Raw genomic sequence first — 24514 nt, forward strand, 5'->3', positions numbered from 1 at the left:
TGGGATGATATGGATGACAGAGATATGGGTCCTGCCCTTGAGCAGGGAAGGAGCTCGTCATTAAGTATGGTACACATATGTGAAAGCAGGTGCATGCAGTGAAACAATTCTACTGCTATGGCAGAAATGTATCCTGAGTTCATGAGTGAGAGAAGGGTTGAATCTTGGAGTCATGGGACAGGTGAGCAGGGTAGTGTTCCCTGGTGTCTGAGAGCTTTGATTCTGGGGATAGAGCGGAATTCAAACCCTTCTAAGCTCTGCTGATAGTCCTGGGTCGGGTGACTCTGAGGGTGGAAAAATCAACCCAACCATTACAAGTCAATCAAATATACTCACGAAGAAGGGAAGTCTCCACAAGCTGCCTGCAGAAGCCAGCTGGAGTCCTCTTGTCCAGAACTGGGTAATATCCCACCCAAAACAATCAGTGGGAAGTGAATGAGATACCCCAAAAGTCAAGAGACGGGTGAGTCCTCCAGATGAAGGGAGAAAGCATAGCTTCCTGCCTGCTGAGCACTGTACAGATGATTCATACACAGTGTGGCACCCTGCCGTGTGGCAGAGGAAGGAAGGCTAACATAACAGATACTGGTAACAACTTATTTCTGGCAAGGACTCCAGGCAGGTCCGGAAGTGCAAGGTGTTATCATGAAAGCTTCCAATATATTTGGTACTTAAGAGAATCTTCCTGGGATGTCTGGAGGCATGAAGTTCAATTTATGGCTGAGTTCTCTTTCACAAAGACTAATCTCCAAATGTCGCTCTGTAATTACGTAGAACAAGGAAACAGCATGTTGCCTGCACTCCGAAGATGTTTCTCCGATTTAAATTTACCAGTGCTGTTTGAGTTTAGGCTAATAGCTGAATAACTTTCAACATTCATTGCATTCCTAACACTCTTCTGGGTTTGTAGTTGTTTTGTAAGATTTAAAAGTTCTTGATGACACTTGGGTAGATAAAAAGAAGAATTCTGTTACCTAGGGCTTAGGATGAGACAAGGGCATCAGGCAGGGCACACAACAGGCTGTACAGGGACACAGTAAGTAACCTGGGGCTGTAGGGAGCACCCTATACATAGCAGGTGGTCTGGGGCTACCTAGGTTTCCCAGGCTCCCCATGGATGACCTAGCTGGAATAATTTCATGGGGTCAGGGGCATACAGGCTGTCTCCAGTTGCCTGGTTTCCTGGCCCTGGGACATAAGGGATGGTGTCCAGAGTGTGAGTGCCTGATATAGACAGTGATTGGTTGTGGTCTTAATCAGCTGCTGCTCTAAAAGAGGAAATGACTAACATCAAGCCAGGGACTCAAAACTGAAATATAACTAATAAGGAGCTACTGTCTAACACAGGGAACTCTACTCAAAACTCTGTAATTGTCTATATGGGAAAAGAATCTAAAAAAGAGTGGATATATGTATACGAATAACTGATTCACCTTGCTGTACACCTGAAACTAACACAACATTGTAAATTAACTACATTGTAATAAAAATTTTTAAAAAGCAAAAACAAAACACTGGTACTGCCATAAACACAAAACTTTAGGCCAATGAAACAGAACAGAGTGCCCCAAACTGGAAGCCAGTATATTTGATCAAATAATCAACAAGAGTGCCAACGCAATTCAATGGGAGGAGGACAGTCTCTCCAACAAATTACAGTGGATATCTGCATTCAAATGAATGAAGTTGGACCCTTACCTTACACCACACCCAAAAATGAACTCAAAATAAACAAAGACCTGACAGTACGATGTAAGCTCAAAAACTCTTAGATGAAGACATAGGGGAAAAGCTTCATGACATTGGATTTATAACTTCTTGGCATTGACATGAAAAGCATAGGAAACAAAAAGCAAAAATAAGGGTACAAACTTCTGTGCAAAGGACACAATCAACAGAGTGAAATGGCAAGCTACTGAATGGAAGAAAAGCATTTGCAAATCATATATTTGATAAGTGGTCAGTATCCAGATTATATAAAGAACTGCTAAAACTCACCAATAAGAAAAATTTTAAACGAGTAAACATAGAGATTTTTACAAAGAATATACACAAATGGCCAAGAAGACATGATCATTAATCATTAGGGAAATGCTAAACAAAACTACAGTAAGGGAACTTCCCTGGTGGTCCAGTGGTAAAGAATCCACCTTGCAATGCAGGGGATGTGAGTTCGATCCCTAGTTGGGGAACTAAGATCCCAAATGCCACAGGGCAACTAAGCCCACGAATCACAACTACTGAGCTCGCGCTCCTCAACTAGAGAGCCCGCATGCTGCAAACTACAGAGCCCACACGCTCTGGAGCCTGCATGCCACAACTATACAGCCCATATGCTCTGGAGCCCATGCGCCACAACTAAAGAACAGAAAACCTGCACACCACACCTAGAGAGAAGCCCACGGGCCACAACTAGAGAAGAGAAAATCTGCATGCCACACTAGAGAAGCCCATGTGCCACAACAAAGAGCCCGCATGCTGCAACTAAGACCCGACGCAGCCATAAAAATATATATATAAAATAAAATAAACAAAACTACAGTGAGATATTACCTCACATCCATTAGGATAGCTACTATTAAACATGAAACGGAAAATAGAATTATGTCAATGAGGATGTGGAGATACTGGAACTCTGTGGACGTTTGATGGGAGCATAAAATGGTATAGCCAATAAAGGAAAGAGTTCAAAATGTTAAAAATAGATTGGGGACTTCCCTGGTGGTGCAGTGGTTAAGAATCTGCCTGCCAATGCAGGGGACACGGTTTTGAGCCCTGGTCTGGGAAGATCCCACATGCCACGAAGCAACTAAGCCCGTGTGCCACAACTACTGAGCCTGCGAGCCACAACTACTGAAGCCCACGTGCCTAGAGCTGGTGCTCCACAACGAGAAGCCACTGCAATGAGAAGCCCACACTCCACAACTAGAGAAAGGCCGTGTGCAGCAATGAAGACCCAATGCAGCCAAAAATAAATTTAAAAAAAAAATTGACCATATGATCCAGGAATTCCACTTCTGGCTATACACTGAAAATAACTGAAAACAGGATCTCAAGGAGATATTTGTGCAGTCGTTCTCACAGCTGCACTCTTTACAACAGCTAAAATATGGAAACAAGGGAAGTCTTCATCACCAGATGAATGGATAAAGATGTGTATATGCATACAATGGAGTATAACTCAGGCTTAAAAAGGAAAGGACTTCTGAAACAGAACACGTGATACGTGAAATGTGAGATTCTGGTAAATGAAGTCTTCACAAAATTACAAAAACTGTATGATTCTTCTTACATGAGGCAGCTGGGGCACTCAAATTCAAGGAGACAGAGAATAGTGGTTTCCAGGGGCTGGAGAAGGAGAGGAGTACGAGTTGTTATTTAATGAGTACAGGGTTTCATTTTTGCAAAACAAGAGGAGCTCTGGAGATTAGGTTGCACAACAGTGTGAATGTACCTCACAGTACTGAACGGCACACTAAAATACTTAAAAGATGGCAAGTTTTATGTGTGTGTATTTTAACACAATAAGAAGGGAAAAAAAACCCCAAAAGTACATAATATGTACTTCACAGTGCCAATCAGAGCAGACTTTCGGCTGAAGTCCTTTCCCCATTTGCTTCCTTCATAAGTTCTTTCTCTGGTGTGAACTTTTTGGAGCCAAATGAATGGAAGTTTTGACTACAGACTTTCCAGCACTCACTGCACTCAGAAGGCATTTCTCTGGTGTAAATTCAACAGTGTTTAACAAGACCAGAGCTGTATGTAAAGATGTTCCCTTATTTGCTGTTCTTATAATGCCTTACATCAACATGAACTCGCTAGTGTGTACTGACTCTGGAGTTTTACTACAAAAATTTCCCACATTAGCTGCACTAATAAGGCCTTTCTCTGGTGGGATTTGTCCAATGTCTAATGAGTGTGGAGCTGCAACAAAAGGATTTCGTACATCGATGCACTCATAAGGCCTTTCTCCAGTATGATTTCTCTGATGTCTAATAAGGGTGTAGTGGTACCTAAAGAATTTTCCACATTTGGGGCTTCCCTCGTGGCGCAGTGGTTAAGAATCCTCCTGCCAATGCAGGGGACACGGGTTCGAGCCCTAGTCCAGGAAGATCCCACATGCCGTGAAGCAACTAAGCCTGTGTGCCACAACTACTGAGCCTGAGCTCTAGAGCCCACGAGCCACAACTACTGAGCCAATGCGCTGCAACTATTGAAGCCCACGTTCCCTAGAGCCCGTGCTCAACAAGAGAAGACACCATAATGAGAAGCCTGTGCACCACAACAAAGAGTAGCCCCCGCTCCCCACAACTAGAGAAAGCCCGCGTGCATCAACAAAGACCCAACGCAGCCAAAAATAAATAAATTAAAATAAATTAAAAAAATTTTTTTCCACATTTGCCATACTCATAACGTCTTTGTCCAGTGTGAACTTTCTAATGAATAATGAGTGAAGAGCTGTCCATAAGGAATTTCCCACATTCGCTGCACTTGTAAGGCCTTTCTCCAGTGTGGATTTTCTGGTGCTCAACAACTGTGTCTTTGTGGCTGAAAAAGTCTTTTCACCACTGTGGATTTTCTGGTACTCAACAAGCCTATGTTTGCAGGTGAAGCCTCTCCTGCATTCAGTGCACTCAAAAGGCCTTTCTCCAGTGTGAACTCTCTGGTGTCTAATGAGTGTGGAACAGTTCCTAAAGAATTTTCCACACTCACTACCACCGTAAGTTCTTTCTTCAGTGTGGATTTTCTGCTGACCAACGAGTTGGGATGGTCTAAAGAAGGCTGCACTCAAAAGGCCTTGGCCTTGTGTGAATTCTCTGGTAGTCATTGAGGCCAGATATTTCTGTAACGAATACTCCACATTCTGAGTGCTCATAAAGCCCAGGCTCAGTGTGGACTTTCTGATGCTGCTCATGGTGGGACTTTCTAAGAAAGGCCTTCCCACATTCCCTATGCTCATAAAACTATTCTCCAGTGTGGTCAACAAGTGTATGGTTATGGCTGAAGGCTTTCCCACACTGAGTGCACTTGTAAGCACTTTGCCCATTTTGAAAGTCCTCTCCATCTGCAATGTCCCCATGTGGCTTTCCCACACCATGAAGAGGCTGGTGCTGGAGAGGGCCTGTGCTGGCTGGGAAGTCCTTCCCACCTTCCCTGCATGTGAAGGTCCTCTGTGTCATGTGGACAGTACAGTTTTTCACAAATGAAGGCCTCCCCTTGTCCTTTCAGGAAAGTTTCTCTCTAATGTGACGTTTTTGGTGCTGGCAAAGCTTTGCCTCACAAGTGTATAGTCCTTGCCCAGGGTGCATTCCACCCTGCTCAGCCAGGGACAGAATGTCTTTCAAGAGTGAGCTGCATGTCCCACAGGGCTGGGCATTCCCGATGGAGGGACCTGGCTTTGGCGTCCTGGCCAGTGACACTTCTATAGAAACACCTTGCTCTGAAGCTGGCTCCTCATCCTGGGCTCCATGCCAACAACCTGCAACCAGAGAAATGCTGGTGAAGCATATTGACACTGGTGGGAGGAGCAGCACCACCACAAATATGTGTCACCCACACCTACGAATAAATCCATAGGACTGATGATAAGCAACAGGGGCCAGAGCCAGTGAGAAGGCCTGCTGTGCAGAGCTGTGCCTGGGAAGCTCAGATGATGGGAGAGCCCTGACAGTAGGCAAGGACACAAGGAAGGGGTACAGTGCAGGGAGGAGAAGGGTCCCCAGCTCACTCCTCTGAAAATGGCTTTCCACAAGGCCATGGCTGCTGGTGAGAAGTGAGTACTGGGTAGAAGGCTGTGTCCAGAGCCAGAGATGTCTGATTGTGACCCAGTAGTTGGTATCCAAGGACTGTTTAAAGATATGTGCAAATAGAATGGCCATTCATTAAAAACTCTACAAATAACAAATGCTGGAGAGAGTGTGGAGAAAAGGGAACCCTCCTACACTGTTGGTGGGAATGTTAGTTGGTGCTGTCACTGGAAAATACTATGGAGCTTCCTCAGAAAACTAAAAAGAGAAGTACCATATGATCCTGCAATCCCACTCCTGGGCATATATCCAGATAAAACTCTAATTCAAAAAGATAAATGCACCCGTATGTTCACAGCAGCACTATTCACAATAGCCAGGACATAGAAGCAACCTAAATGTCCATCGCCAAATATATAAAGAAGATGTGCTACATATATACAATAGAATACTGCTCAACTGTAAAAAAGAATGAAATAATACCATTTGCAGCAACATGGATGCAGCCATAGATTATCATACTAAGTGAAGTAAGTCAGAAAGAGAAAGACAAATACCATATGATTTCACTTATATGTGGAATCTAAAATATGACACAAATGAACATATCTATGAAACAGACTCATGGACATAGAAAACAGACCGGTGGTTGCCAAGGGGAGGGTGTTGGAGGAGGGATGGAGTGAGAGGTTGGGGTTAACAGATGTAAGCTACTACACATAGGATGGATAAACAACAAGGTACTACTGTATAGTACAGGGGACTATATTCAATATCCTGTGATAAACCATAATGGAAAAGAATATTAAAAAATAAAAGGATGTATATCTATGTATAACTGAATCACTTTGCTGTACAGTAGAGATTAACACAACATTGTAAATCAATTATACTTCAATTAAAAAAATACAGGAACTTGTAACTTAGATAAAAAAGATATGTGCAAATGTCACAATAGCTTAAGTGTGGGTCAAATGTTGACAGCACGGCAAAGGAACAAATAGGAGGTGGAGACTACAAAAGTCAGGGGAGCCAAGGACTGGAAGATTAGAAATGACAATAGGAAAGAAAATGTAGAAATGAAGTGTGACCACTGTCCCTGGCATCACCCAGCGGTGGTGGCCTGGCTTCCAGTGTGATTTGAAGCCAGGTTTGACAACACCCCCTCTCCCAGCTCCTAAGCTCCAGAGCCACTTCTTTTTGGCACTGATGGAGTAATGTCCATCCTTTCAAGACACTCAGGCCCCTCTCGCTGCCTCATGGTGAGCACTTCTATGGGACCTGGCACAGACCAACCCAGGTGAAACACAGGAAAAGGGAGTGGACAGCATGCCCCCAGAGCGAGCCAACACATGACGGCCCCCATTCAAAAATCGCAAGAACTACAGAGGAGGGTCTCGCAGAGTCAGTGGCCTCTACAAGTAGTAAGCATGTATTTCTGCCACAGGCAGGCCCCCAAAAACATCAGCAAGAAGGGGGAAGGCCTCCATGCATCTGAACAGAGTAACTTGACCAGGGACAGACAAGGTTTCAGAGCAACATGGGATGGGGCTGCTTGGGGAGAGGCAGTACGGTGCACACAGCCTGGGAATGGCTCCCACACATATATGCTAGGAAACCAAGGAAGGAAGGATTACTCATGGTTTGGTTGGAAAAAACAGCCCAGCCCAGGACACTGGGGTGGGGGAAGGGTTATGAGGGCCTTACCTAGTCATGAGAGAAGTGCAAAGTTCTCCAGCATCACATGGTGGTACAGGTGTCTCTGAGCCTCATCAAGGAGCCCCCACTCCTCCTGAGAGAAATGTATGACCACGTCTGTAAAAACCACAAGTCCCTGCCAAAATGGGGATGGTTCAATCAATGCGCAGCTCATTTCTCCAGGATCTTTACTCTTTCCCCCAACAAGTCCATTCCCTCCTCAACCTCCACCCCCACTTCCCAAATGTGGAAGAGATACAAGGTCCAGTGACACCAGTGCCTCTCTCTCCTTATTTCTACTGATCACTGTGTCCAGAACACATCTTTCCAGAGAAAGCTAGAAACTTGGGGTCACCTCTGACTTGCCCTTCCATCTCATCTCCCAGTCCCACGCTCTCCACATCACTCAATGTGGGCAAGTCTGTTCAGAAAACAAACAGAAGGCAACCACTTCGCTACCTCCACGGCAGTGACTCTTGTCCAGCGACAACCAACGTCCACCACAGTCACTTCCCCCATGTCACTCTACCTCTACCTTCACTCTCACACAGCCAGTTACAACCTGGGTCAAATACCTGGCTCCTCTACTTCAAACCTTCCCTAGCTCCTACTTCCCTTGGATTAGAGGCCCAAAACCTCAGGCTGTAATTGAGACCTGATAACTGTGTGCCCCTACCCTCCACTCACTCCCTGCAACCATAATCCTATCACATGTAACAGACTTGCAGTTCCCTGAATATTTCAGCTCAGTCTCACCTCCAGTCGTCTGGACATTCTGGATCCTGTGCCCACGACATCCTTCCACATCTTTCTCCATCAGTTGTTGGAAATGGGAAGAGCTCCATATAATCTGGGACTGAGTTCAAGACCTTAGGCCTTGGTGAAACCACAGGGACTTCAGACCCAAGGAAGGGAGGATGGGTGAACAATCTCAGGCCACCAGCATTCTTTATATGAGAGTGGCAGAAACATCAGGGTGATAACTGGGGTGGATGAAGGTCTGGCACATCCTCCATTCACCTGTACAGGTCCATAAGCATTTCTGCAAATGCCATGGGAACCTGTGGGAAGAGGGAGGCCATGAGAAATGGGCAACCACGTTAGGATTCTACAGGCTGGGCTAGACTATCACCTCTGGCCTGCCCTGGAGCAAAATGGTCTCAGCCTGATGGTCTATGCTGTTTCTCTGACCTCAGTGTCACTATTATCAGCTGTGTGACTCTTCTTTAATGACTGAACCTCCCTGAGCCTCAATTCCTTTACTGTAAAATAGGGATAACAATGGTTTCTACCTCATAAGGCTGACAGTAGTATTAAACATAAGAGGACACACTACCTATCAGCTGTAACTATACATAAGATTCACAATTTTTCATGTTTTCAGTTCAAATGAAGGGACTGGGTTTTCAAAATGTGGGTTTGCATTGTTTCTGCTTTTTTAAAAAAAAGTAGTTTTATTGGAGTATATTTGCTTTACAGTGTTGTGTTAGTTTCTGCTGTACAGCAAAGTGAATCAGTTATACGTATACATATATCCTCTCTTTTTTAGATTTCCTTCCCGTTTAGGTCACACAGAGCATTGAGTAGAGCTCCCTGTGCTATACAGTAGGTTCTCATCAGTTATCTACTTTATACATAGAGTATATATATGTCAATCCCAATCTCCCAACTCATCCCACCCCTCCTGTTTCTGCTTTTTAAGGTTTTCAGAAAATGAGATATATAACATTCCACTAAATTTGCTAACACCTAAAGTATTACCAATACTACAGGTAAATTAAATTTCAAGCAATTTTTTATAAAGTGTTCCTATGTTTAATCTATTGAATGTCATCATTTCTAACTGCCCCTCTACGTGTACATATTTAGAAGGATACTGGTTAACAGATGTTTTGATCAGTAAGTATGTTTCATACATTTTAAATTTAATGAGCTGTAGGGAGAGTCTGAACAGGAAGGTCAGGTACTTTTCCTTTTTGAAAACAAGACTGTTTCCTGTTTGCAAAGGATCCACTCAAGTGCACTGCAGGAGTCCCTTGACTATAGAGCTCTCATTCCTCTTGCCCTGAGTGGTGGAAGAGGTGTGTCAGAAGTGTGCTTGTCTGGAACCAATCTGCTCCACAAACCTGGCTATTTCTTTGTTCCACAGGGATTCTCCTCTAGGAGAAGAGCTGACCTGCAGGGCTCATTCTACATGACCTTACAGCTTCATCTCCATCCAGGCCAGCAATTCATCACATCCAGGTATCCTTTTCTACAGACACAGGCCAGAGTAACTCCTATGCCAGATATGCTCCTTTATGGAGAGAACATCAGGGACGATGAACCCCCTAATGCCCCAAACTCAAAGTCTCAGCTCTCCTGACACTCACTACAGGGCCCATCAGAAATAACAACCTTAAAAATCTCCTCCTCGGGCTTCCCTGGTGGCGCAGTGGTTGAGAAACCGCCTGCTAATGCAAGGGACACGGGTTCGAGCCCTGGTCTGGGAGGATCCCACATGCCGTGGAGCAACTAGGCCCGTGAGCCACAACTACTGAGCCTGTGCGTCTGAAGCCTGTGATCTGCAACAAGAGAGGCCGCGATAGTGAGAGGCCCGAGCACCGCGATGAAGAGTGGCCCCCGCTTGCCACAACTAGAGAAAGCCCTCGCACAGAAACGAAGACCCAACACAGAAAAAATAAATTAATTAATTAATAAACTCCTACCCCCAACATCTTCTTAAAAAAAAAATCTCTCTCCTCAATCTGATCCCCAGGCCATGCCCTGGTTCAGTCCACACCCTCCACTCGTTTGACGGCTTCAGTCCAGCCCTCTTCCCCCGCATCCAGACCTTCATGTCCACATACCTATGTGCCGTCTCCACCTTGAGGTATCTTAGGGTCACACATCCACAATTTAACTCATTATCTTCTGAAACCTGATCCTTGTGGTTGCTTCCTGCCAAAAACGCAAAAACAAAAAAACAAAAAAAAACCTTGAGATGGTCCTTCACTCCCTACTTCTGCTCACAGCTATACATGGCACATCAGAAAGTCCTGTAGGCTCTATTAATGAAATCTATGCAGAATCTCATCCCATCTCCCATGTCGCGCTACCTTCCTGGCCCAGCCCGCCATAATTCTCCTGGGGTCTATCGCGGTGGTCTCCTCAGCAGTCTCCCTGCCTCCATTCGCATCCCATTCTCCCAATTTTTAACTTCTAATTCTGGACACGGTTCTCCCATCCCCAATCCCTTCACAACGTTCCACGGATTGCACCTGCTCAGGTTGCCGTTTCAGGTGAGACAACTCCTCCCCCTCTGTCCACGACAAAAGCGACCCCAGGTTTCCCCAATGCTGCCGACTCCGTAGCACCTGCAAGCCGTGCACAGGGGGCCCCCCGAGGGAACTCTCTCCCTCACCCCAGTCCACGGGCTGAAAGGGGACCCCCTCCCAAGGCCGCCCTCTGTTCTGGACTCTGGGGCTGACTGTCAGGGAACCGAGCGGGCGCCCCACCGTCCGTATTTAGGACTCGGAGGCGGCAGTCGGGCCGGGTGGGGGCCCGGGAGACGCAGCACCCACCTGAGCGGGCCTCATCGGCGCAGCCTCGGTCACCGGGGTCACCGGTCGGTGGGAAGAACGGAGCCGGAAGAGGCGGCGGGCGGGGCGGGAACGAGGGCACTGCCGTCAACTACGGGCTCGGGGGGGCCTCACAGCCGCCTCTGGGCACCGGGGCCAACGCCTCTCCTCGCCTGTTCCATTCTCTTCGGTCCCGACTCAGGACTCACTGCCCTGAAAAAGGTGAAAAAACACGGAAACCGGACCCCACATGAAGGCTATGGAAGTCCCGCCCCCGAATGCGTGCAGAGGAAAACGTTCGTCTGCTGAGCCTTCATTAGCTCGATGACCGGCGGCGGCGGCGGTAACTGGGCCAATGAAAGCTTAGAGGAGGGACTGATGGTTGCGTGCGCATCATCTGGGGCGGGACTTCCGGAGTTCCTTCCTGTCTTTGGAGGGGGTCTCTCTGGACGTTTAGGAGTTACGGGCTTAAACGCCGCTTGGCGGGCATGGAGGTGACCGAGCGAAAAAGTAGGTGGAGAGGCTTAGGGATGAGCCCAGCTCAGGTGGGTGATGTGTCTCCCAGGGCCCCACCCGGTGGTGCGCCCGTTCAATTCCCTGCCGGTCAGCCCCAGCGCCCAGAACAGAAGGCGGCCTTGGGAGGGGTCCCCTTTCAGCCCGTGGACTGGGGTGAGGGAGAGAGTTCCCTCGGGGGGTCCCCGGTGCACGGCTTGCAGGTGCTACGGAGTCGGCAGCTTTGGGGACATCTGGAGTCTCTTGTGTCGTGGACAGAGGGGGAGGAGTTGTCTCACCTGAAACGGCAACCTGAGCAGGTGGAATCCATGGAAGGTTGTGAAGGGAATGGGGATGGGAGAACCGTATCCAGAGTTAGAAGTTAAAAATTGGGAGAATGGGATGAGAATGGAGGCAGGGAGACTGCTGAGGAGACCACCGCGATAGACCCCAGGAGAATTATGGCAGGGGCTGGGCCAGGAAGGTAGTGCGACATTGGGAGATGGAATGAGATTCTGGAAAAATCTCAAACTTGGAGGAAACGGGATTTCCTGCTGCATAAAATACGGTTGTAAGCAAAAGTAGGGAATGAAGTACCATCCAAGTTTTTTGCCTGAACATCTGATAGTGGGGAGATGAGTAAGTCAGCGCGAGGAGCAGGTTCAGGGGGAAGATCATGAGTTGTATTTGGACATGTTGATCCTGACATGTATCAAGATGGAGATGTCACCAAATGGAGATACCATATGTGGAGGTGAACATATAGTCTGAAAGCAGAGGAAGGGGACAGGGTTGGAAATATCAAAGGCATGGAGGGTGTGGATTGGACCAGGGCATGGCCTGGGGATCAGATTGAGGAGGGAGTCTTAAGAGTGTTACTTGAGATGGGCCCTGTGGTGAGGGAGGGGAGGGCTGTGAGTTGGAGGGCAGGGCATGAGGGCTGGTGCTGGCATCCCTGATGCTCCCTCCAGAAAAGAGCAGACCTGACATAGGAGGGATTCTGGGATATGTCTGTAGAAAGGGAGGCCTGGATGGAGTAAGGAGCTTTCCTTCTGTAGAGCCTGAAGTGTGTGCTGGTGCGGATTCTCCACTTGCAGGCTCTGCCAACCCTCAGGGCCACTCAGCCAGGCTAATGCAGCCAGTGTGTCCCAGACAAGGGCACTGTCAACTCACCTCCACCTCTCAAGGGAAGAGGGATGATCAACTGCTTCGGTCAAGGGTCCCCAACAAGCTCTGTTTTGAGGATTATTTAGTGATAGGCCTGGTGCTGAATGGACTAATAGCTGACCTGCCTGCCCAGCCCCTCCCCATGACTCATTAACTTAAGAATGTATGAAAACTAATTTAAACACTAATTAATCAACATTCCTCTAAATACATAAGGCAATTAGAAATGAGCCTGTTCACTCAGTTAAATTTATGCAAACACTTTTTAAATGGCTTGGCATTGATTTACCTCTAGGTATTTGCTTACAATGCAAAGTTCTATATATGACATCCTCTGAAATCTTAAAAAGCAGTAAAAATGAAGACCCTAAGTTTCAAAACTCTGCTGCTTCACTTGCACTGAAAATATGTACAAAACTATTGATCCTATGTACAATCATAGCTGATACATGGTATGTCCTCCTTACATTAGATCCCTATGAGTTTGGAAGCATTCTTATCTTCATAAACATTTTCTTTTCCCTGAGGCTCAGGGAGGCTTAGTCCTTCTCCAGTGTCACTGAGCTAGTAAGAGGCAGTACTGTTTTCTGAAGAACTGACCATAGACTGTCAGGCTGAGATCCCGTTATACCAGGGCAGGGCAAGGCTGGGGTGGTGGTCCAGCTCAGCTGTAGGGTCCTACAATGCTACCCATTTCTCAAGGCTTCCTTCTTCCTCAGGGTCCCACGGCAGTGGCAGAAATGGTTATGGACCTTGTACAGGTGAGTGGAGGGGTCCTACCTTTCACCCATCCCAATTATCACCCTGATGTTTTTTTCACTCTGATATATATGCCCTCAGGGAATGGTAGCTCCCAAGACTTCTATCCATTCTCCCTCTCTCGCATCTATAGATCATGTGCTTTCACCAGGCCCAGGATCCTATATTTAGTACCAGGTTACATGGAACAGTTCCATTTCTGACAACTGATGGGGTAAGGTGTGGCAGAGAGTCCTGACTACAGGATGCAGAATATTCAGACAGTTGCATGTGAGACTTAGCTGGTAAGGTCAGGGAACTGCATGTCTCTGTTATATCTAGTGGAAATGGGGAGCTGAGTGAGAATTACACAGGTATGAGGCCTTTAATGATAGCCTGAAGTCCTGAGCCTCTACTGAGGAAGGTGGGTGGTAGGGAAAGTTTGAATCAGAGGAGAAAGGTGCTATGACCTAGCCTAACAGGCTTCCTCTGGCTGCAAATTGGAAGAAAGATGGGGCTGGGGGTACGGATGAGTGAAGGCAGGAATATTTGGAGGGGGGATTTCCTGCAGCAATCCAGATGAGTGTTGGTGGTGTTACACAAGAATGCTAGTTGTTGAGATAGAGGATTGGTTGGTTTCTGGATGTATTTTGAACTAGAGCTGCCCATGTTTTATGTAATGGAGAGTGAGGGACTCAAGAAAGTAGGCTGATAGGAAGAATTGGGGATGACTTCAGGTTTCTGGGCTTGTTAGGAAGGATGGATGCCTCATCAACTAAAATGGGCAAAGTCAGCTTTAGGAGGAATTTGCAGGTGGAATAAGGAGAGTCCGTTTTTGTCCACGTCACAAATGTTCCAGAAACTCCCAAGGGGAGGTGTTGAGTGGGCACTTTTACACAGAGGGCTGGAGTTCAGAGGACAGATTCAGGATGGAGACAGCCACAACATAGTGGCCCGTGTGTGGACTACGATGAAGCCAAAGGTAAGATTTAGGCGGCATCATTTCTAGTTTATGGTGGTGATGCCATTAGAGGACAAGGAGTGAGAATGAAGGGCCTCAGGACTAAGTCTGTGGGTTGGGTACCTGGCTGGTGGTGATGCGCATCACAAAGACAGATGAGGGAGCAGAGTGTCCTTGTCTGTGCATGACAGCGGGATGTAGGTGTGAGAGTCTTCTGAGGCCAGAGCGAACATGAGATGGATGTTGAGGGAGGAAATGGGATCAGCTAGGAGAGTCGCTAGACTTAGGGTGCAGTCACAGTGTGGGTGGGGAGGTCGGTGTACCTGGGCTTCATGTGAGGAGAGAAGGTGCTGACTGCTTATGGGACAGTTTGTGCAACACGGAAGAGGGAGAGGGCTAAGGGGACATGAGGTCTCACATAAAAAGGGTGGCTGGGGAGGAAGGAAGAAACAGGGCCAGGTGGTGAGGCCTTCTAAGAAGGGCTTTGGGCAAGCCCTGGCCCCAGGGGACTTTGGTGTTCAGGGGCAGGACTGGGCTGAGATGAATGCTGGATGCATTTCCATTCACTGCCTGGATTCCATGTGCAGAATGCCCTATAAGGAGGTGAAGGAAGTGCCTATGGTGTGGGCTGGGGCTGTCTGTGGAACTGTCACTGTGGAAGGGTTAGAGTCATGAGGAAGGTGCAGTCCAACGAGTGAGATGCAGGTAAGGAGGAGTGTGAATGGTTGGCCCTGGGCCCTGGCACTGGGAGCTTGAGGACAGGGACGAGTCTGAATGTGTCTGAGGGTCAACACCTGGGGAACCCCAGGGAAACTGTGTGGCAGGAGAGGGGTAGGGCCATGCATGCAGTTCCACACCTTAGATGGTGGTTTTCTGCTCCCTCCCCCATGTGTTTTATGCTGTGTGCCGGACACAGTGATCAATGGTAATAAGGAGAGAGCAGGCACTGGTGCCACTGGGACCTGGTACATATTCAATGGTGGGACGTGTGGGAGGAGGATGAGCAGGGATGGATGTGTAGGGGGAGGGCTGAAGGTCCTGGAAAGGGAAGTGCATCAGTGATTGCACCCACAGGATTTTAACTAGTGGAGACGAGTGAGTCGTGATACAGAGAGGCCAATGACATTAAAAGACAGTTTTATTACTTATATTTCCCAAGAGGAGGAGGTACACTATGTAACAGAGCTACCTCTAGAAGCACCAGATTCGGTCAGGAGGCGTGAGCACAAGCTAAGGGACACCAAAGGTCAGAGCCTTTATTAGACTTTTGAGGGAAATGCAGAGAGGATTGGATGAAAAGTTTATGGGTGACTAGTTTGTATAATTCTGTGTACCTGGGGTATGGGAACTGTCCCCAGCTGTCTGTTACCTGGCCCTGGGCTGCTTTAGGGCAGGGGAAATACTGACCTGGTTCGTGAGAGTTAGTTAAGGAGTTGGTTGAGAGTATGGGCTCTGGATTGCAAGGGAGATGTAAACAAATTTGGGCATTAGTTTAGCCCTGTAATTAATGGATGGCAAATAGATAAATACAGAATCCACAAAAATATAGTTAAAACAAGAAGCTGTCCATGAACCAAACTCTTCCAATTTTGGCAGGACCGTGTGGTCTTTGAGGACGTGGCTGTGTATTTCTCCCAGAAGGAGTGGGGCCTCCTTGATGAAGCTCAGAGACACTTGTACCATGCTGTGATGACGGAGAACTTTGCACTTGTGACCTCCCTAGGTAAGGTCCACAAGCTCAGCCAGTTCCCTGAGCTGTGCTCTGTTCTTTCCCTTTTCCCAGGGGGCAGCTCTGTACTCCCCACACTGAGACCACGGATACTGCTTCCTTTCCTGGTTTCCTGGCATATGTGTTGTTGGTGCCGGGGCTGGACTGTGTGTACAGTGTCATTTTTCTCTGCAGGGAGCCCCATCTCTTCTACTCTGAGTCCTTCCAAGATAGAGCTCAGGAGTCAGAAATCTAGATTTTGTCTGAGACCCCTTCAGACTTGGCCTGTTCTTGGTTGGGTCCTCAGTCTAGATGCTTGGACTCTTGTTGTGCCAGGCTTAACCCATTCCTCTTGCTGACATTTCTTAGGGCCTCCTGTGCCAGGAATTTTAGCACCAACCTAATTACTAATTTGGGGAACCACTGATTGTTACTACAGTCTCCCCTGTGAAGTTCTTATAATTTTAGAAAGCTGGAAGCCCTGCGTTGGATCTCTATCTACGTGTGCTGGCCCCTTCTTTTTCTGTCTTTCATGTAGGACTAGCCTCTTTCAGGTGCTATATCAATGCTCACCTGGAACAATGGGGAGGACTCGGGGTATCTGCTAGTGTGGCCATCACTACATCAATGACAGGAGACACTCAGAAGTACTTGGGCTTGGTGTGAGGTCCTGGGAAAGGTCACATGTCAGAGCTGGGAACCTGTCCTGTGTTCACCATTGATTGATGTTTGGACCAGTGCCACACCTCATTTCTTACTTTTCATTTTTATTTCTTCTGTCACACTCCAGCCACACTTTTGTGACTCTCACATGTGACTTGTCACATGTTGTTTCATTGCTCCCTTTGCAGTGTTCAACATTTGACCTATATGTAAGATGTTGTGAGGTCTGCATGTATCCTTAAATAGTCCTTGAACTTTAGCATTTCTTTTGTATCAAGTATTTCTAGGTCTGGGTACAACCTTTGACACAGTGCTCACCTGTCACCAGTAGCCATGGCCATGTTGACTTGGAGGCCTGTCTCTCCTCCCTGCTCTGGTCTGAATGTTTGTGTCCCCACCACGTTCTGTATGTTGAAAACGTCATGCCTAAGGTGACAGTATTAGGAGATGGGGCCTTTGGGGTGATTAGGTCATGCAGGAAAAGCCCTCATGAATGAGATTTGTGCCCTTATAAAAGGGACCCCACAGAGCTTCCTAGCTCCTTCCACCACGTGAGGACACTATGAGAAGTCTGTGACGCAGGAGAGTGCAGACTGATCTATGGGTTCCAGTCTCCAGAAGGGTGAGAAATAAATTTCTGTTCTTTATAAGCCAGCCAGTCTGTGGTATTTTGTCATAGCAAAATAAGACTGAGACAGTAACTTTTCCTTCAGTCCTTACCTATTGTCAGGGCTCTCTCATGGGAGCTATGCAGGTCCATCTCTGCACAGCAGACATTCCTCTCTCTGGCTCTAGCCTTCGGTGTGTCATTTCTGATGGGGCTGCCCCTCCTACCAAAATCATCATGGACTTCACCAGCATTTCTCTGCTTACAGGTTGTTGGCATGGAGTCCAGGATGAGGAGACACCTTCTGAGCAAGATGTTTCTGTAGGAGTGTCACCGGTCAGGACTCCAAAGCCAGATCCATCCTCCAGGAAGGCCCAGCCCTGTGAGATATATGGCCCACTCTTGAAAGACTTTTTGCAGCTGCTTGAGCATGATAGAATGTTCTCTGATCCCAGACTATACTTTGGTGGGGCAACCTTTTCCACACCAGAAGGAGCAGATTAGAGACAAACTTTCCAGAAGGGGTGAGTGGCAGCCTTCATTTCTGACCAACAGCAGCGTTCACATGGCAGAGAGGACCTTGACATGCAACAGAGACAGAAAGGACTTCTCAGGCAGCGCAGGCCTTCTGCAGCAGCCGGCCCCTCACAGTGTGGGGAAGCCACACAGGGACACTGAGTGCAGGGAGGCCTTTGGTAGGGGACAGAGTGATTACAGGTGTACTCAGTGTGGGAGAGCCTTCAGCTGAGAAAAGATGCTTGTTGAGCACCAGAAAATCCACACTGGAGTAAGGCTTTATGAGTGCAGCAAATGTGGGGAATTCTTCAAGTACAATGCTAACTTCATAAAACATCAGAGAATTCACAATGGAGAAAGCCCTTATGAGTGCAGAGAATGTGGAAAATTCTTTAGATATAACTACAGACTGGTAAGACATGAGAGAATTCACACCGGAGAAAGGCCATATGAGTGCAGTGAATGTGGGAAATCTTTCATGTACAGCTCAACATTCATTAGACATCAGAGAGGTCACATTGCAGGAAGGCCTTATAAGTGCAGTGAATGTGGGAAATTCTTTCAGTATAACTCCACACTCATTAAACATCAGAGAGTTCACACTGGAGAAAGGCTTTATTTATAAGTGCAGTGAATGTGGAAAATTCTTTAGATACAACTCTGCATTCATTAAACATCAGAGAGTCTACAGTGGAGAAAGGCCTTATGGGTACAGTGAATGTGGGAAATTCTTTAGGTACACCTCCACACTCACTAGACATCAAAGAATTCATACTGTAGAAAGGCCTTATGAGTGCAGTGAATGTGGGGAATTCTTTAACTACAAGTCCAAGTTTATTAAACATTGGCAAAATCACACTGGAGAAAGGTCTTACGAGTGCAGTGAATGTGGGAAAGGCTTCAGGTACCACTGTAGACTCATTAGACATAAGACAGTTCACAGTGGAGAGAGGCCTTATGAGTGCAGCGAATGTGGGAAAGCCTTTAGCCATAAGAATGTACTTCTTCAGCATCAGAAAACCCATACTGGAGAAAGGCCTTATGAGTGCAGAAAATGTCAGAAGGCCTTCATTAGGAAGTCCTACCTCATACATCACCAGAAAATCCACAGTGAAAACGATATGAGTGCCCTTAATGTGGCAAACTCTTTAGATACAACTCCAACCTCATTCAGCAGAGAATTCACAGTGGTCAAAAACTTACGAGTTCAGAGAATATGGTAAATTCTTTAGGTACTACTCCAAACTCCTTACACTGGAGGAGCACCTTATGGTTGATGTTGGAATGGGCCTTATGAGTACAGAAAATATGGGAAATTGGTACAGCTCCCCACTCATTAGACGTCAAGAGTTCACATTGGAGGAAGGCCTTCTGAGTGCAGTGAATGTGGATAAGTCTTTAGGTGAAACGTCAGGCCCATTGCACATCACAGATTTCACAATGCAGAAAGACCTTGTAAGTACAGTGAATATGGGCATATTTTCAGCCAAAATTTCTACCTCATTCACCAAAAATTTCACAACAGGGGGAGTGTTGCAAATGGGGAAAGACTTCAGCAAAATATCTGCTGTAATCTATCCTTAATAGTATCCTAATACAGTATTTTTTTTTTTTACATTTTACATTTTTGATTGTGGCAAAATACATGTAACAAAGTTTACCCTCTACGTTTTTGTTTTTGTTTTTGTTTTTGCGGTACACGGGCCTCTCACTGTTGTGGCCTCTCCCGTTGCGGAGCACAGGCTCCGGACGTGCAGGCTCAGCGGCCATGGCTCACGGGCCCAGCCACTCCGCAGCATGTGGGATCTTCCCGGACCAGGGCACGAACCCGTGTCCCCTGCATCAGCAGGCAGACTCTCAACCACTGCGCCACCAGGGAAGCCCTACCCTCTACCTTTTTAATTGTACAGTTTAGTGTGTTTACAAATTCAAGTATTTGTGCAACTAATCTCCAGAATTCTTTTCATCTTGCAAAAATGAAACTCTATACCCATTAAACAACATCTCTTCCTATGCCCTATTGGACCTGTCTTTATGAATTTGATTACTCTGGATAATTTATATAAGTGTAATCATACATTTTTCATCTCTTTGTAACTGGCTTATTTAGCTTAGCATAACTTCCCCATGTTGAAGCATTTGTCAGCATTTCCTTCTGTTTTGAGAAGGAATCAGAATTGACCCACCCAAGACATGGGGAAGGGTGCTGATGGAGTCAATACTACCTTGCCAGATATGATTTTTGTAGAGGAAGAGATTTAGATTTTCTTAACCCCTTTATTGTTGTACTGACATAAAATAAACGGCATTTATTAAAAATGTAAGATGTATTTTCACATGTGTGCATAATGGGACCATCACCAAAGTCACGATAATGAACATGTCTGTCGTAGAGTTTCCATTGGCCCCTTTGTATTCTCTCTGTCAGCCCTAGCCAACCTGCCATCTCTAGGGAGACATTATAGTTTTTTTTCTTTTTTCTTTTTTTTTTGGCTGTGCCACACATCTTGCGGGATCTTGTTCCCTGACCAGGGATTGAACCCAGGCCCTCAGCAGGGAAAGTGTGGAGTCCTAACCCCTGGACCTCCAGGGAATTCCCAATATAGTTTTTATTTTCTAGAATTTTATATAAATGGAATCCTATAGTTACTCTTTTATGGCTGCTTTCACTAAGTGTATAAATATATATTTAGTGTTATCCCTTTTGTGTGCACAAAAGCATGGCATCATATAAGAATAAACAAGCCTCTGTTATGTAGTAAAGCTGTGTGTTCTGACAGGCACTTTGAGAAAAAGTTGTTTAAAGTGGGAAAGTGAAGTTTAAATAAATTTAAATTCAATTTCATAGGAAATTAATATCTTTAAAAATTTTGAACCATGTGCCTCGTAAACAAGCTTCCACCGACACATCTTTCTAGATTTTTCTTATTTGACTTCTTTTTTCTTGTAGTGTCTTTCAGCTATGTCTTTGTGTCATAAAAGTTCTTAGCGCATTTTTAAATCATTAATCATTTTGTTGTGGTTGTGGTAAAATACACATAAAATTTATCTACCATCTTTAAATGTTCAGTGATGTATCTTGGCAGGAGATGGCATGTGATAATTCGCTGTCCTTTAGAGCTAGGCTTCAGATTTTGAAAGAAATCTTAGTAATAAATATCATTTCAATAAAAGTGTTGTTTGCTAGGTTGGAACGCGATCACTGATTATCAAGGCAGGAAAGTTACCTGTCTCCAATTCTTCCTCATGCCCTGTCTGGGGTCTTTTCTTGCATATTCAATATCATGAAACAGCCTCTAAAATTTCAGTCTATTTGACAGTCAACAAGACAGCTGACAACTATGTGTGGACATAGAATGTCATGATATAGTGTGTCTGTTTCGGTGTGTAGATTTGGGAACTTGCTGTAGTTCATAGAGTCTGAAATTACAGGTCCCTAATCTTTGTGGGCTTTTCCAAGACTGCTCTCCAAATCTGGGTGCGATTTAAGAGTAAGCAAGGCCTGTCCCATGGTTGGAGCAGGGAACTCCTTTTCCCAGTGTCCCTGAGGGTGCCTCTTGGCTTTTAATAGGCCAGGTAGGAAGTAACTCATTCTGTGAGAGATAGTAGGTGGTGTTAGGAGCGGAAACTACATTACCCAGAAGTCTCTCCGGTGGGCGGTCGCCGCTGCACAGCCTTGTGGGTAGTTTCCCCTATGGGTGTTAACCTGTGCTTTCTCAATGTTGGTAGTTCCAGATTGTGGCTAAAGGCCGAGCGAGGGCACGAAGGGCTCTGGGAAATGCGGTTCTTAGGCTGTAAACCCGGCAGGGCTTCTCTGCCTCTTTAAGGCGTTATACCCAGATTTCCTTGGAGTGTAGTCTACGGCAAGTCACAGAAATGTTTAGAGACATATTATTTCAGACTGCATGAATCGCAGCAAATTTCCAAAGACTGCACATAGAAAGGGATCCACCATACCATAATGTTACTTGTCGTCCTCTCATAGCTGTCGGCTATCTTGCTGCTTGTCAAAAACACGTACACTCCCGCTTTTCATGAGTTTCAGTAGCTTCGCTCAAGCACAATATAAAAAGCCCCCAGACAGGGCTTAGGATGGTGAACTTGGAGAAGGGATGTCTGGAGGCACCAGAAAGGGTGATGATGTGCACCTGATTCCCACAGAAAACATCCTTCCTGCCTGAATAGTCAGTGATGGTGTTTCAACAACATTGCTATTTAAGATAATATTACTTCATGTCTGAGATATACACCATTTTGGGACTTCCCTGGCAGTCCAGTCATTAAGATTCCACGCTCCCAATGCAGGGGGCATGGGTTCGATCGCTGGTCGGGGAACTAAGATCTTGAATGCTGCACAGCAGGGCCTAAATAAATTAATTAATTAACTCTGAGGTTACTCCATTTCTTTTAAGAAATGTGAAACCTCTCTAAAAGAACAGGGACTTATCACATGCCATCTTCTGCCAGGACAGAATATTTCTCTCCTGAGAATTTGACCACGTGTGCAAAGGGGCCATCTTATTCGTGACATAAAGGTTTGGGATTCTGTGATCTCATTTCCTTGCTGGAAAATGGTTTGTCATTTCAACTGTAATTGCAGCAACAGTATACACAGGGAGTTGAGATTATCTCTGGGAAAACAGTTGTTAAATGGATATTACTAAATGTTATTAATAATAATTTTATAGGTTTTCAAGGAAAGTGGCAGAAATGGTTCTAGAGAAATTTATCTGTGAGAGTGGAGGAAAAAAAGGTAAGAAATCAATGAAGTCTGAAAAAGAGTCACTGAGTCTGAGAAGTCAGAGAATGAAGCTGAGATTTCAAGGCTTGCTGAAACCTTAGCCACACTCAGAGTTTGGTTCCAAAATGTGATTTTTTTTTAAAATACTTGAAAACATGATGCATTAACAGCTTGGAGGGAGAGGTAAAGACAATATTTAAAAAGAGTTGCCAGAGAGGTAAAAATGAATAAAGAAGTTGTGCTGTTGTGTATTTACTGATATACAACTGTTCAATGAGCACTAACAAGGATTCAGGTCCAAGAGTAGGTGCATGACAGACATCAGGAATAGGACTACAAGCTGTTCTGCATATAGAGCACACATCCTGTATCCTGTATTGATACTGTCAGAATGCCCTAAATATCCTGTATTTAGCTTTTTACAATATATTACAAAAACTCAGCAGTTAGAGCTATTTTTCTCTCACTGTAATTGGCAGTTAAATCACTTAGTGGCAACATTAGCTCATAAACATAGCCCCAGAAATAACCTTCTGGACAATGCCTTCTGGTCTCTCCTTAGGGTCTGGCTAAGGAAGAACAAAAGAGGGGACTAATAATTAAAGTGTTTATTTTTCATAACAGGAAAGCAAAGACTGTTCTTTAGCCCAATTCCAAAATGTTAACAAGAAAACATGGTTTTTTAGAGATGACTTCAGATAACCTGTGAAAGCCAGCCAGTCAGCAACAGCCTCACCCCAGTAAACTGAAGCTTCTGAAAATTCGCAAATAATTGATAGTCCCAACCTTCTAGAATTCAGCCTATCAGTGTTCAGGCCCCAGTCCTGAAAGACAGCCAATCAGTGACAGCCCCAGCCCCTAGGTAACAACCAATCAGTAAGTGCCTCACTATAGCAACCTTGCTTCTGAAAGTCCTAGTCAACAGTAGTGAGCAAAGTAACACACCTGGAAGTCCATCAATCATTAAACATGCCCATTTCTGAAAGTCTGCCAATTCCTGAATGCCAGACTTCCCAAAAGCTCCTATGAGAACCGCTCTGGCTTTTTCTGTGGTGACTGCCTGACAATTAGAGCAGGCAGGCAAACAGAATGTTCCCCCTCCTTTTTTTTTTTTTTTTTTTTGTATCAGATACCAAGTTCAATTCACTGTTAGTTCACAAGTTTGAAAACCTTTCAACGGTTCAACCTGTTAGCAGTTATGAGTTTGGACTTGTAACAGACAAATTGACACACGTGAGATTTCAAAGGCAATGTTTTCTATTCTTGCTGAAATTGCTATTATCTATTTTTTGTATTTACTGAATATAAAAATGCAAAATGCAAATATAAATTTTGTGATGGGGCTTCCCTGGTGGCACAGTGGTTGAGAGTCCGCCTGCCGATGCAGAGGACACGGGTTTGTGCCCCGGTCCAGAAAGATCCCACATGCCGTGGAGCGGCTGGGCCCGTGAGCCATGGCCACTGGGCCTGCGCGTCCGGAGCCTGTGCTCCGCAGCGGGAGAGGCCACAACAGGGAGAGGCCCACGTACCGCAAAAAAAAGAAAAAAAATTTTTGTGATGAATTTTCTTAAGAGTGGTTATTTATTAAATGTGGTAAAAGTCCTCTTTGAGGTCTCTGAATGATATACAATTGTTCATTCAATATTGAAAATGATGGACAGATGTAAATCAACATTACTAAAGTTAAGCATGAGAGTTATATGATTTCCTCAACTAGTATTAAAGCAAGTGAAAAAGTAATTGTTATGAGAAATTCAGATTAAGAAGGGAAAATAGTAACAGGAGAAGTTGTAAGGAGCTTCCACACTGTATATAATCAGTCCTCCAGCTCACACTACTTTTGAGCCTGTGTCTCACTAATCAACGTTCAATGGACAAAAGGAACAAGATAAAATTGGATGTATCCACTGTAGAAG

The 24514-nt window shown here is 45.6% G+C and overlaps 1 protein-coding gene and 1 pseudogene across 1 annotated transcript; one reads left to right on the top strand and one right to left on the bottom strand.

Annotated features, from left to right (window-relative positions):
- Positions 1 to 1563: 1563 nt before the first annotated feature.
- LOC132509367 (zinc finger protein 547-like) lies at positions 1564 to 11330 on the bottom strand (annotated as a pseudogene).
- Positions 11331 to 13438: 2108 nt separating this feature from the next.
- Positions 13439 to 20181, top strand: LOC132509357 (zinc finger protein 548-like). Its single transcript, XM_060130318.1, is given in 5 exon segments — positions 13439 to 14384; positions 15960 to 16086; positions 17610 to 17817; positions 17819 to 18470; positions 18472 to 20181. Coding segments are annotated over 5 exon segments (1815 nt in total). The 5' UTR covers positions 13439 to 14165; the 3' UTR covers positions 19081 to 20181.
- The last annotated feature ends 4333 nt before the right edge of the window (positions 20182 to 24514 follow it).

Source organism: Lagenorhynchus albirostris, chromosome 19 (assembly GCF_949774975.1).
Source record: "Lagenorhynchus albirostris chromosome 19, mLagAlb1.1, whole genome shotgun sequence".
NCBI lineage: Eukaryota > Metazoa > Chordata > Mammalia > Artiodactyla > Delphinidae > Lagenorhynchus > Lagenorhynchus albirostris.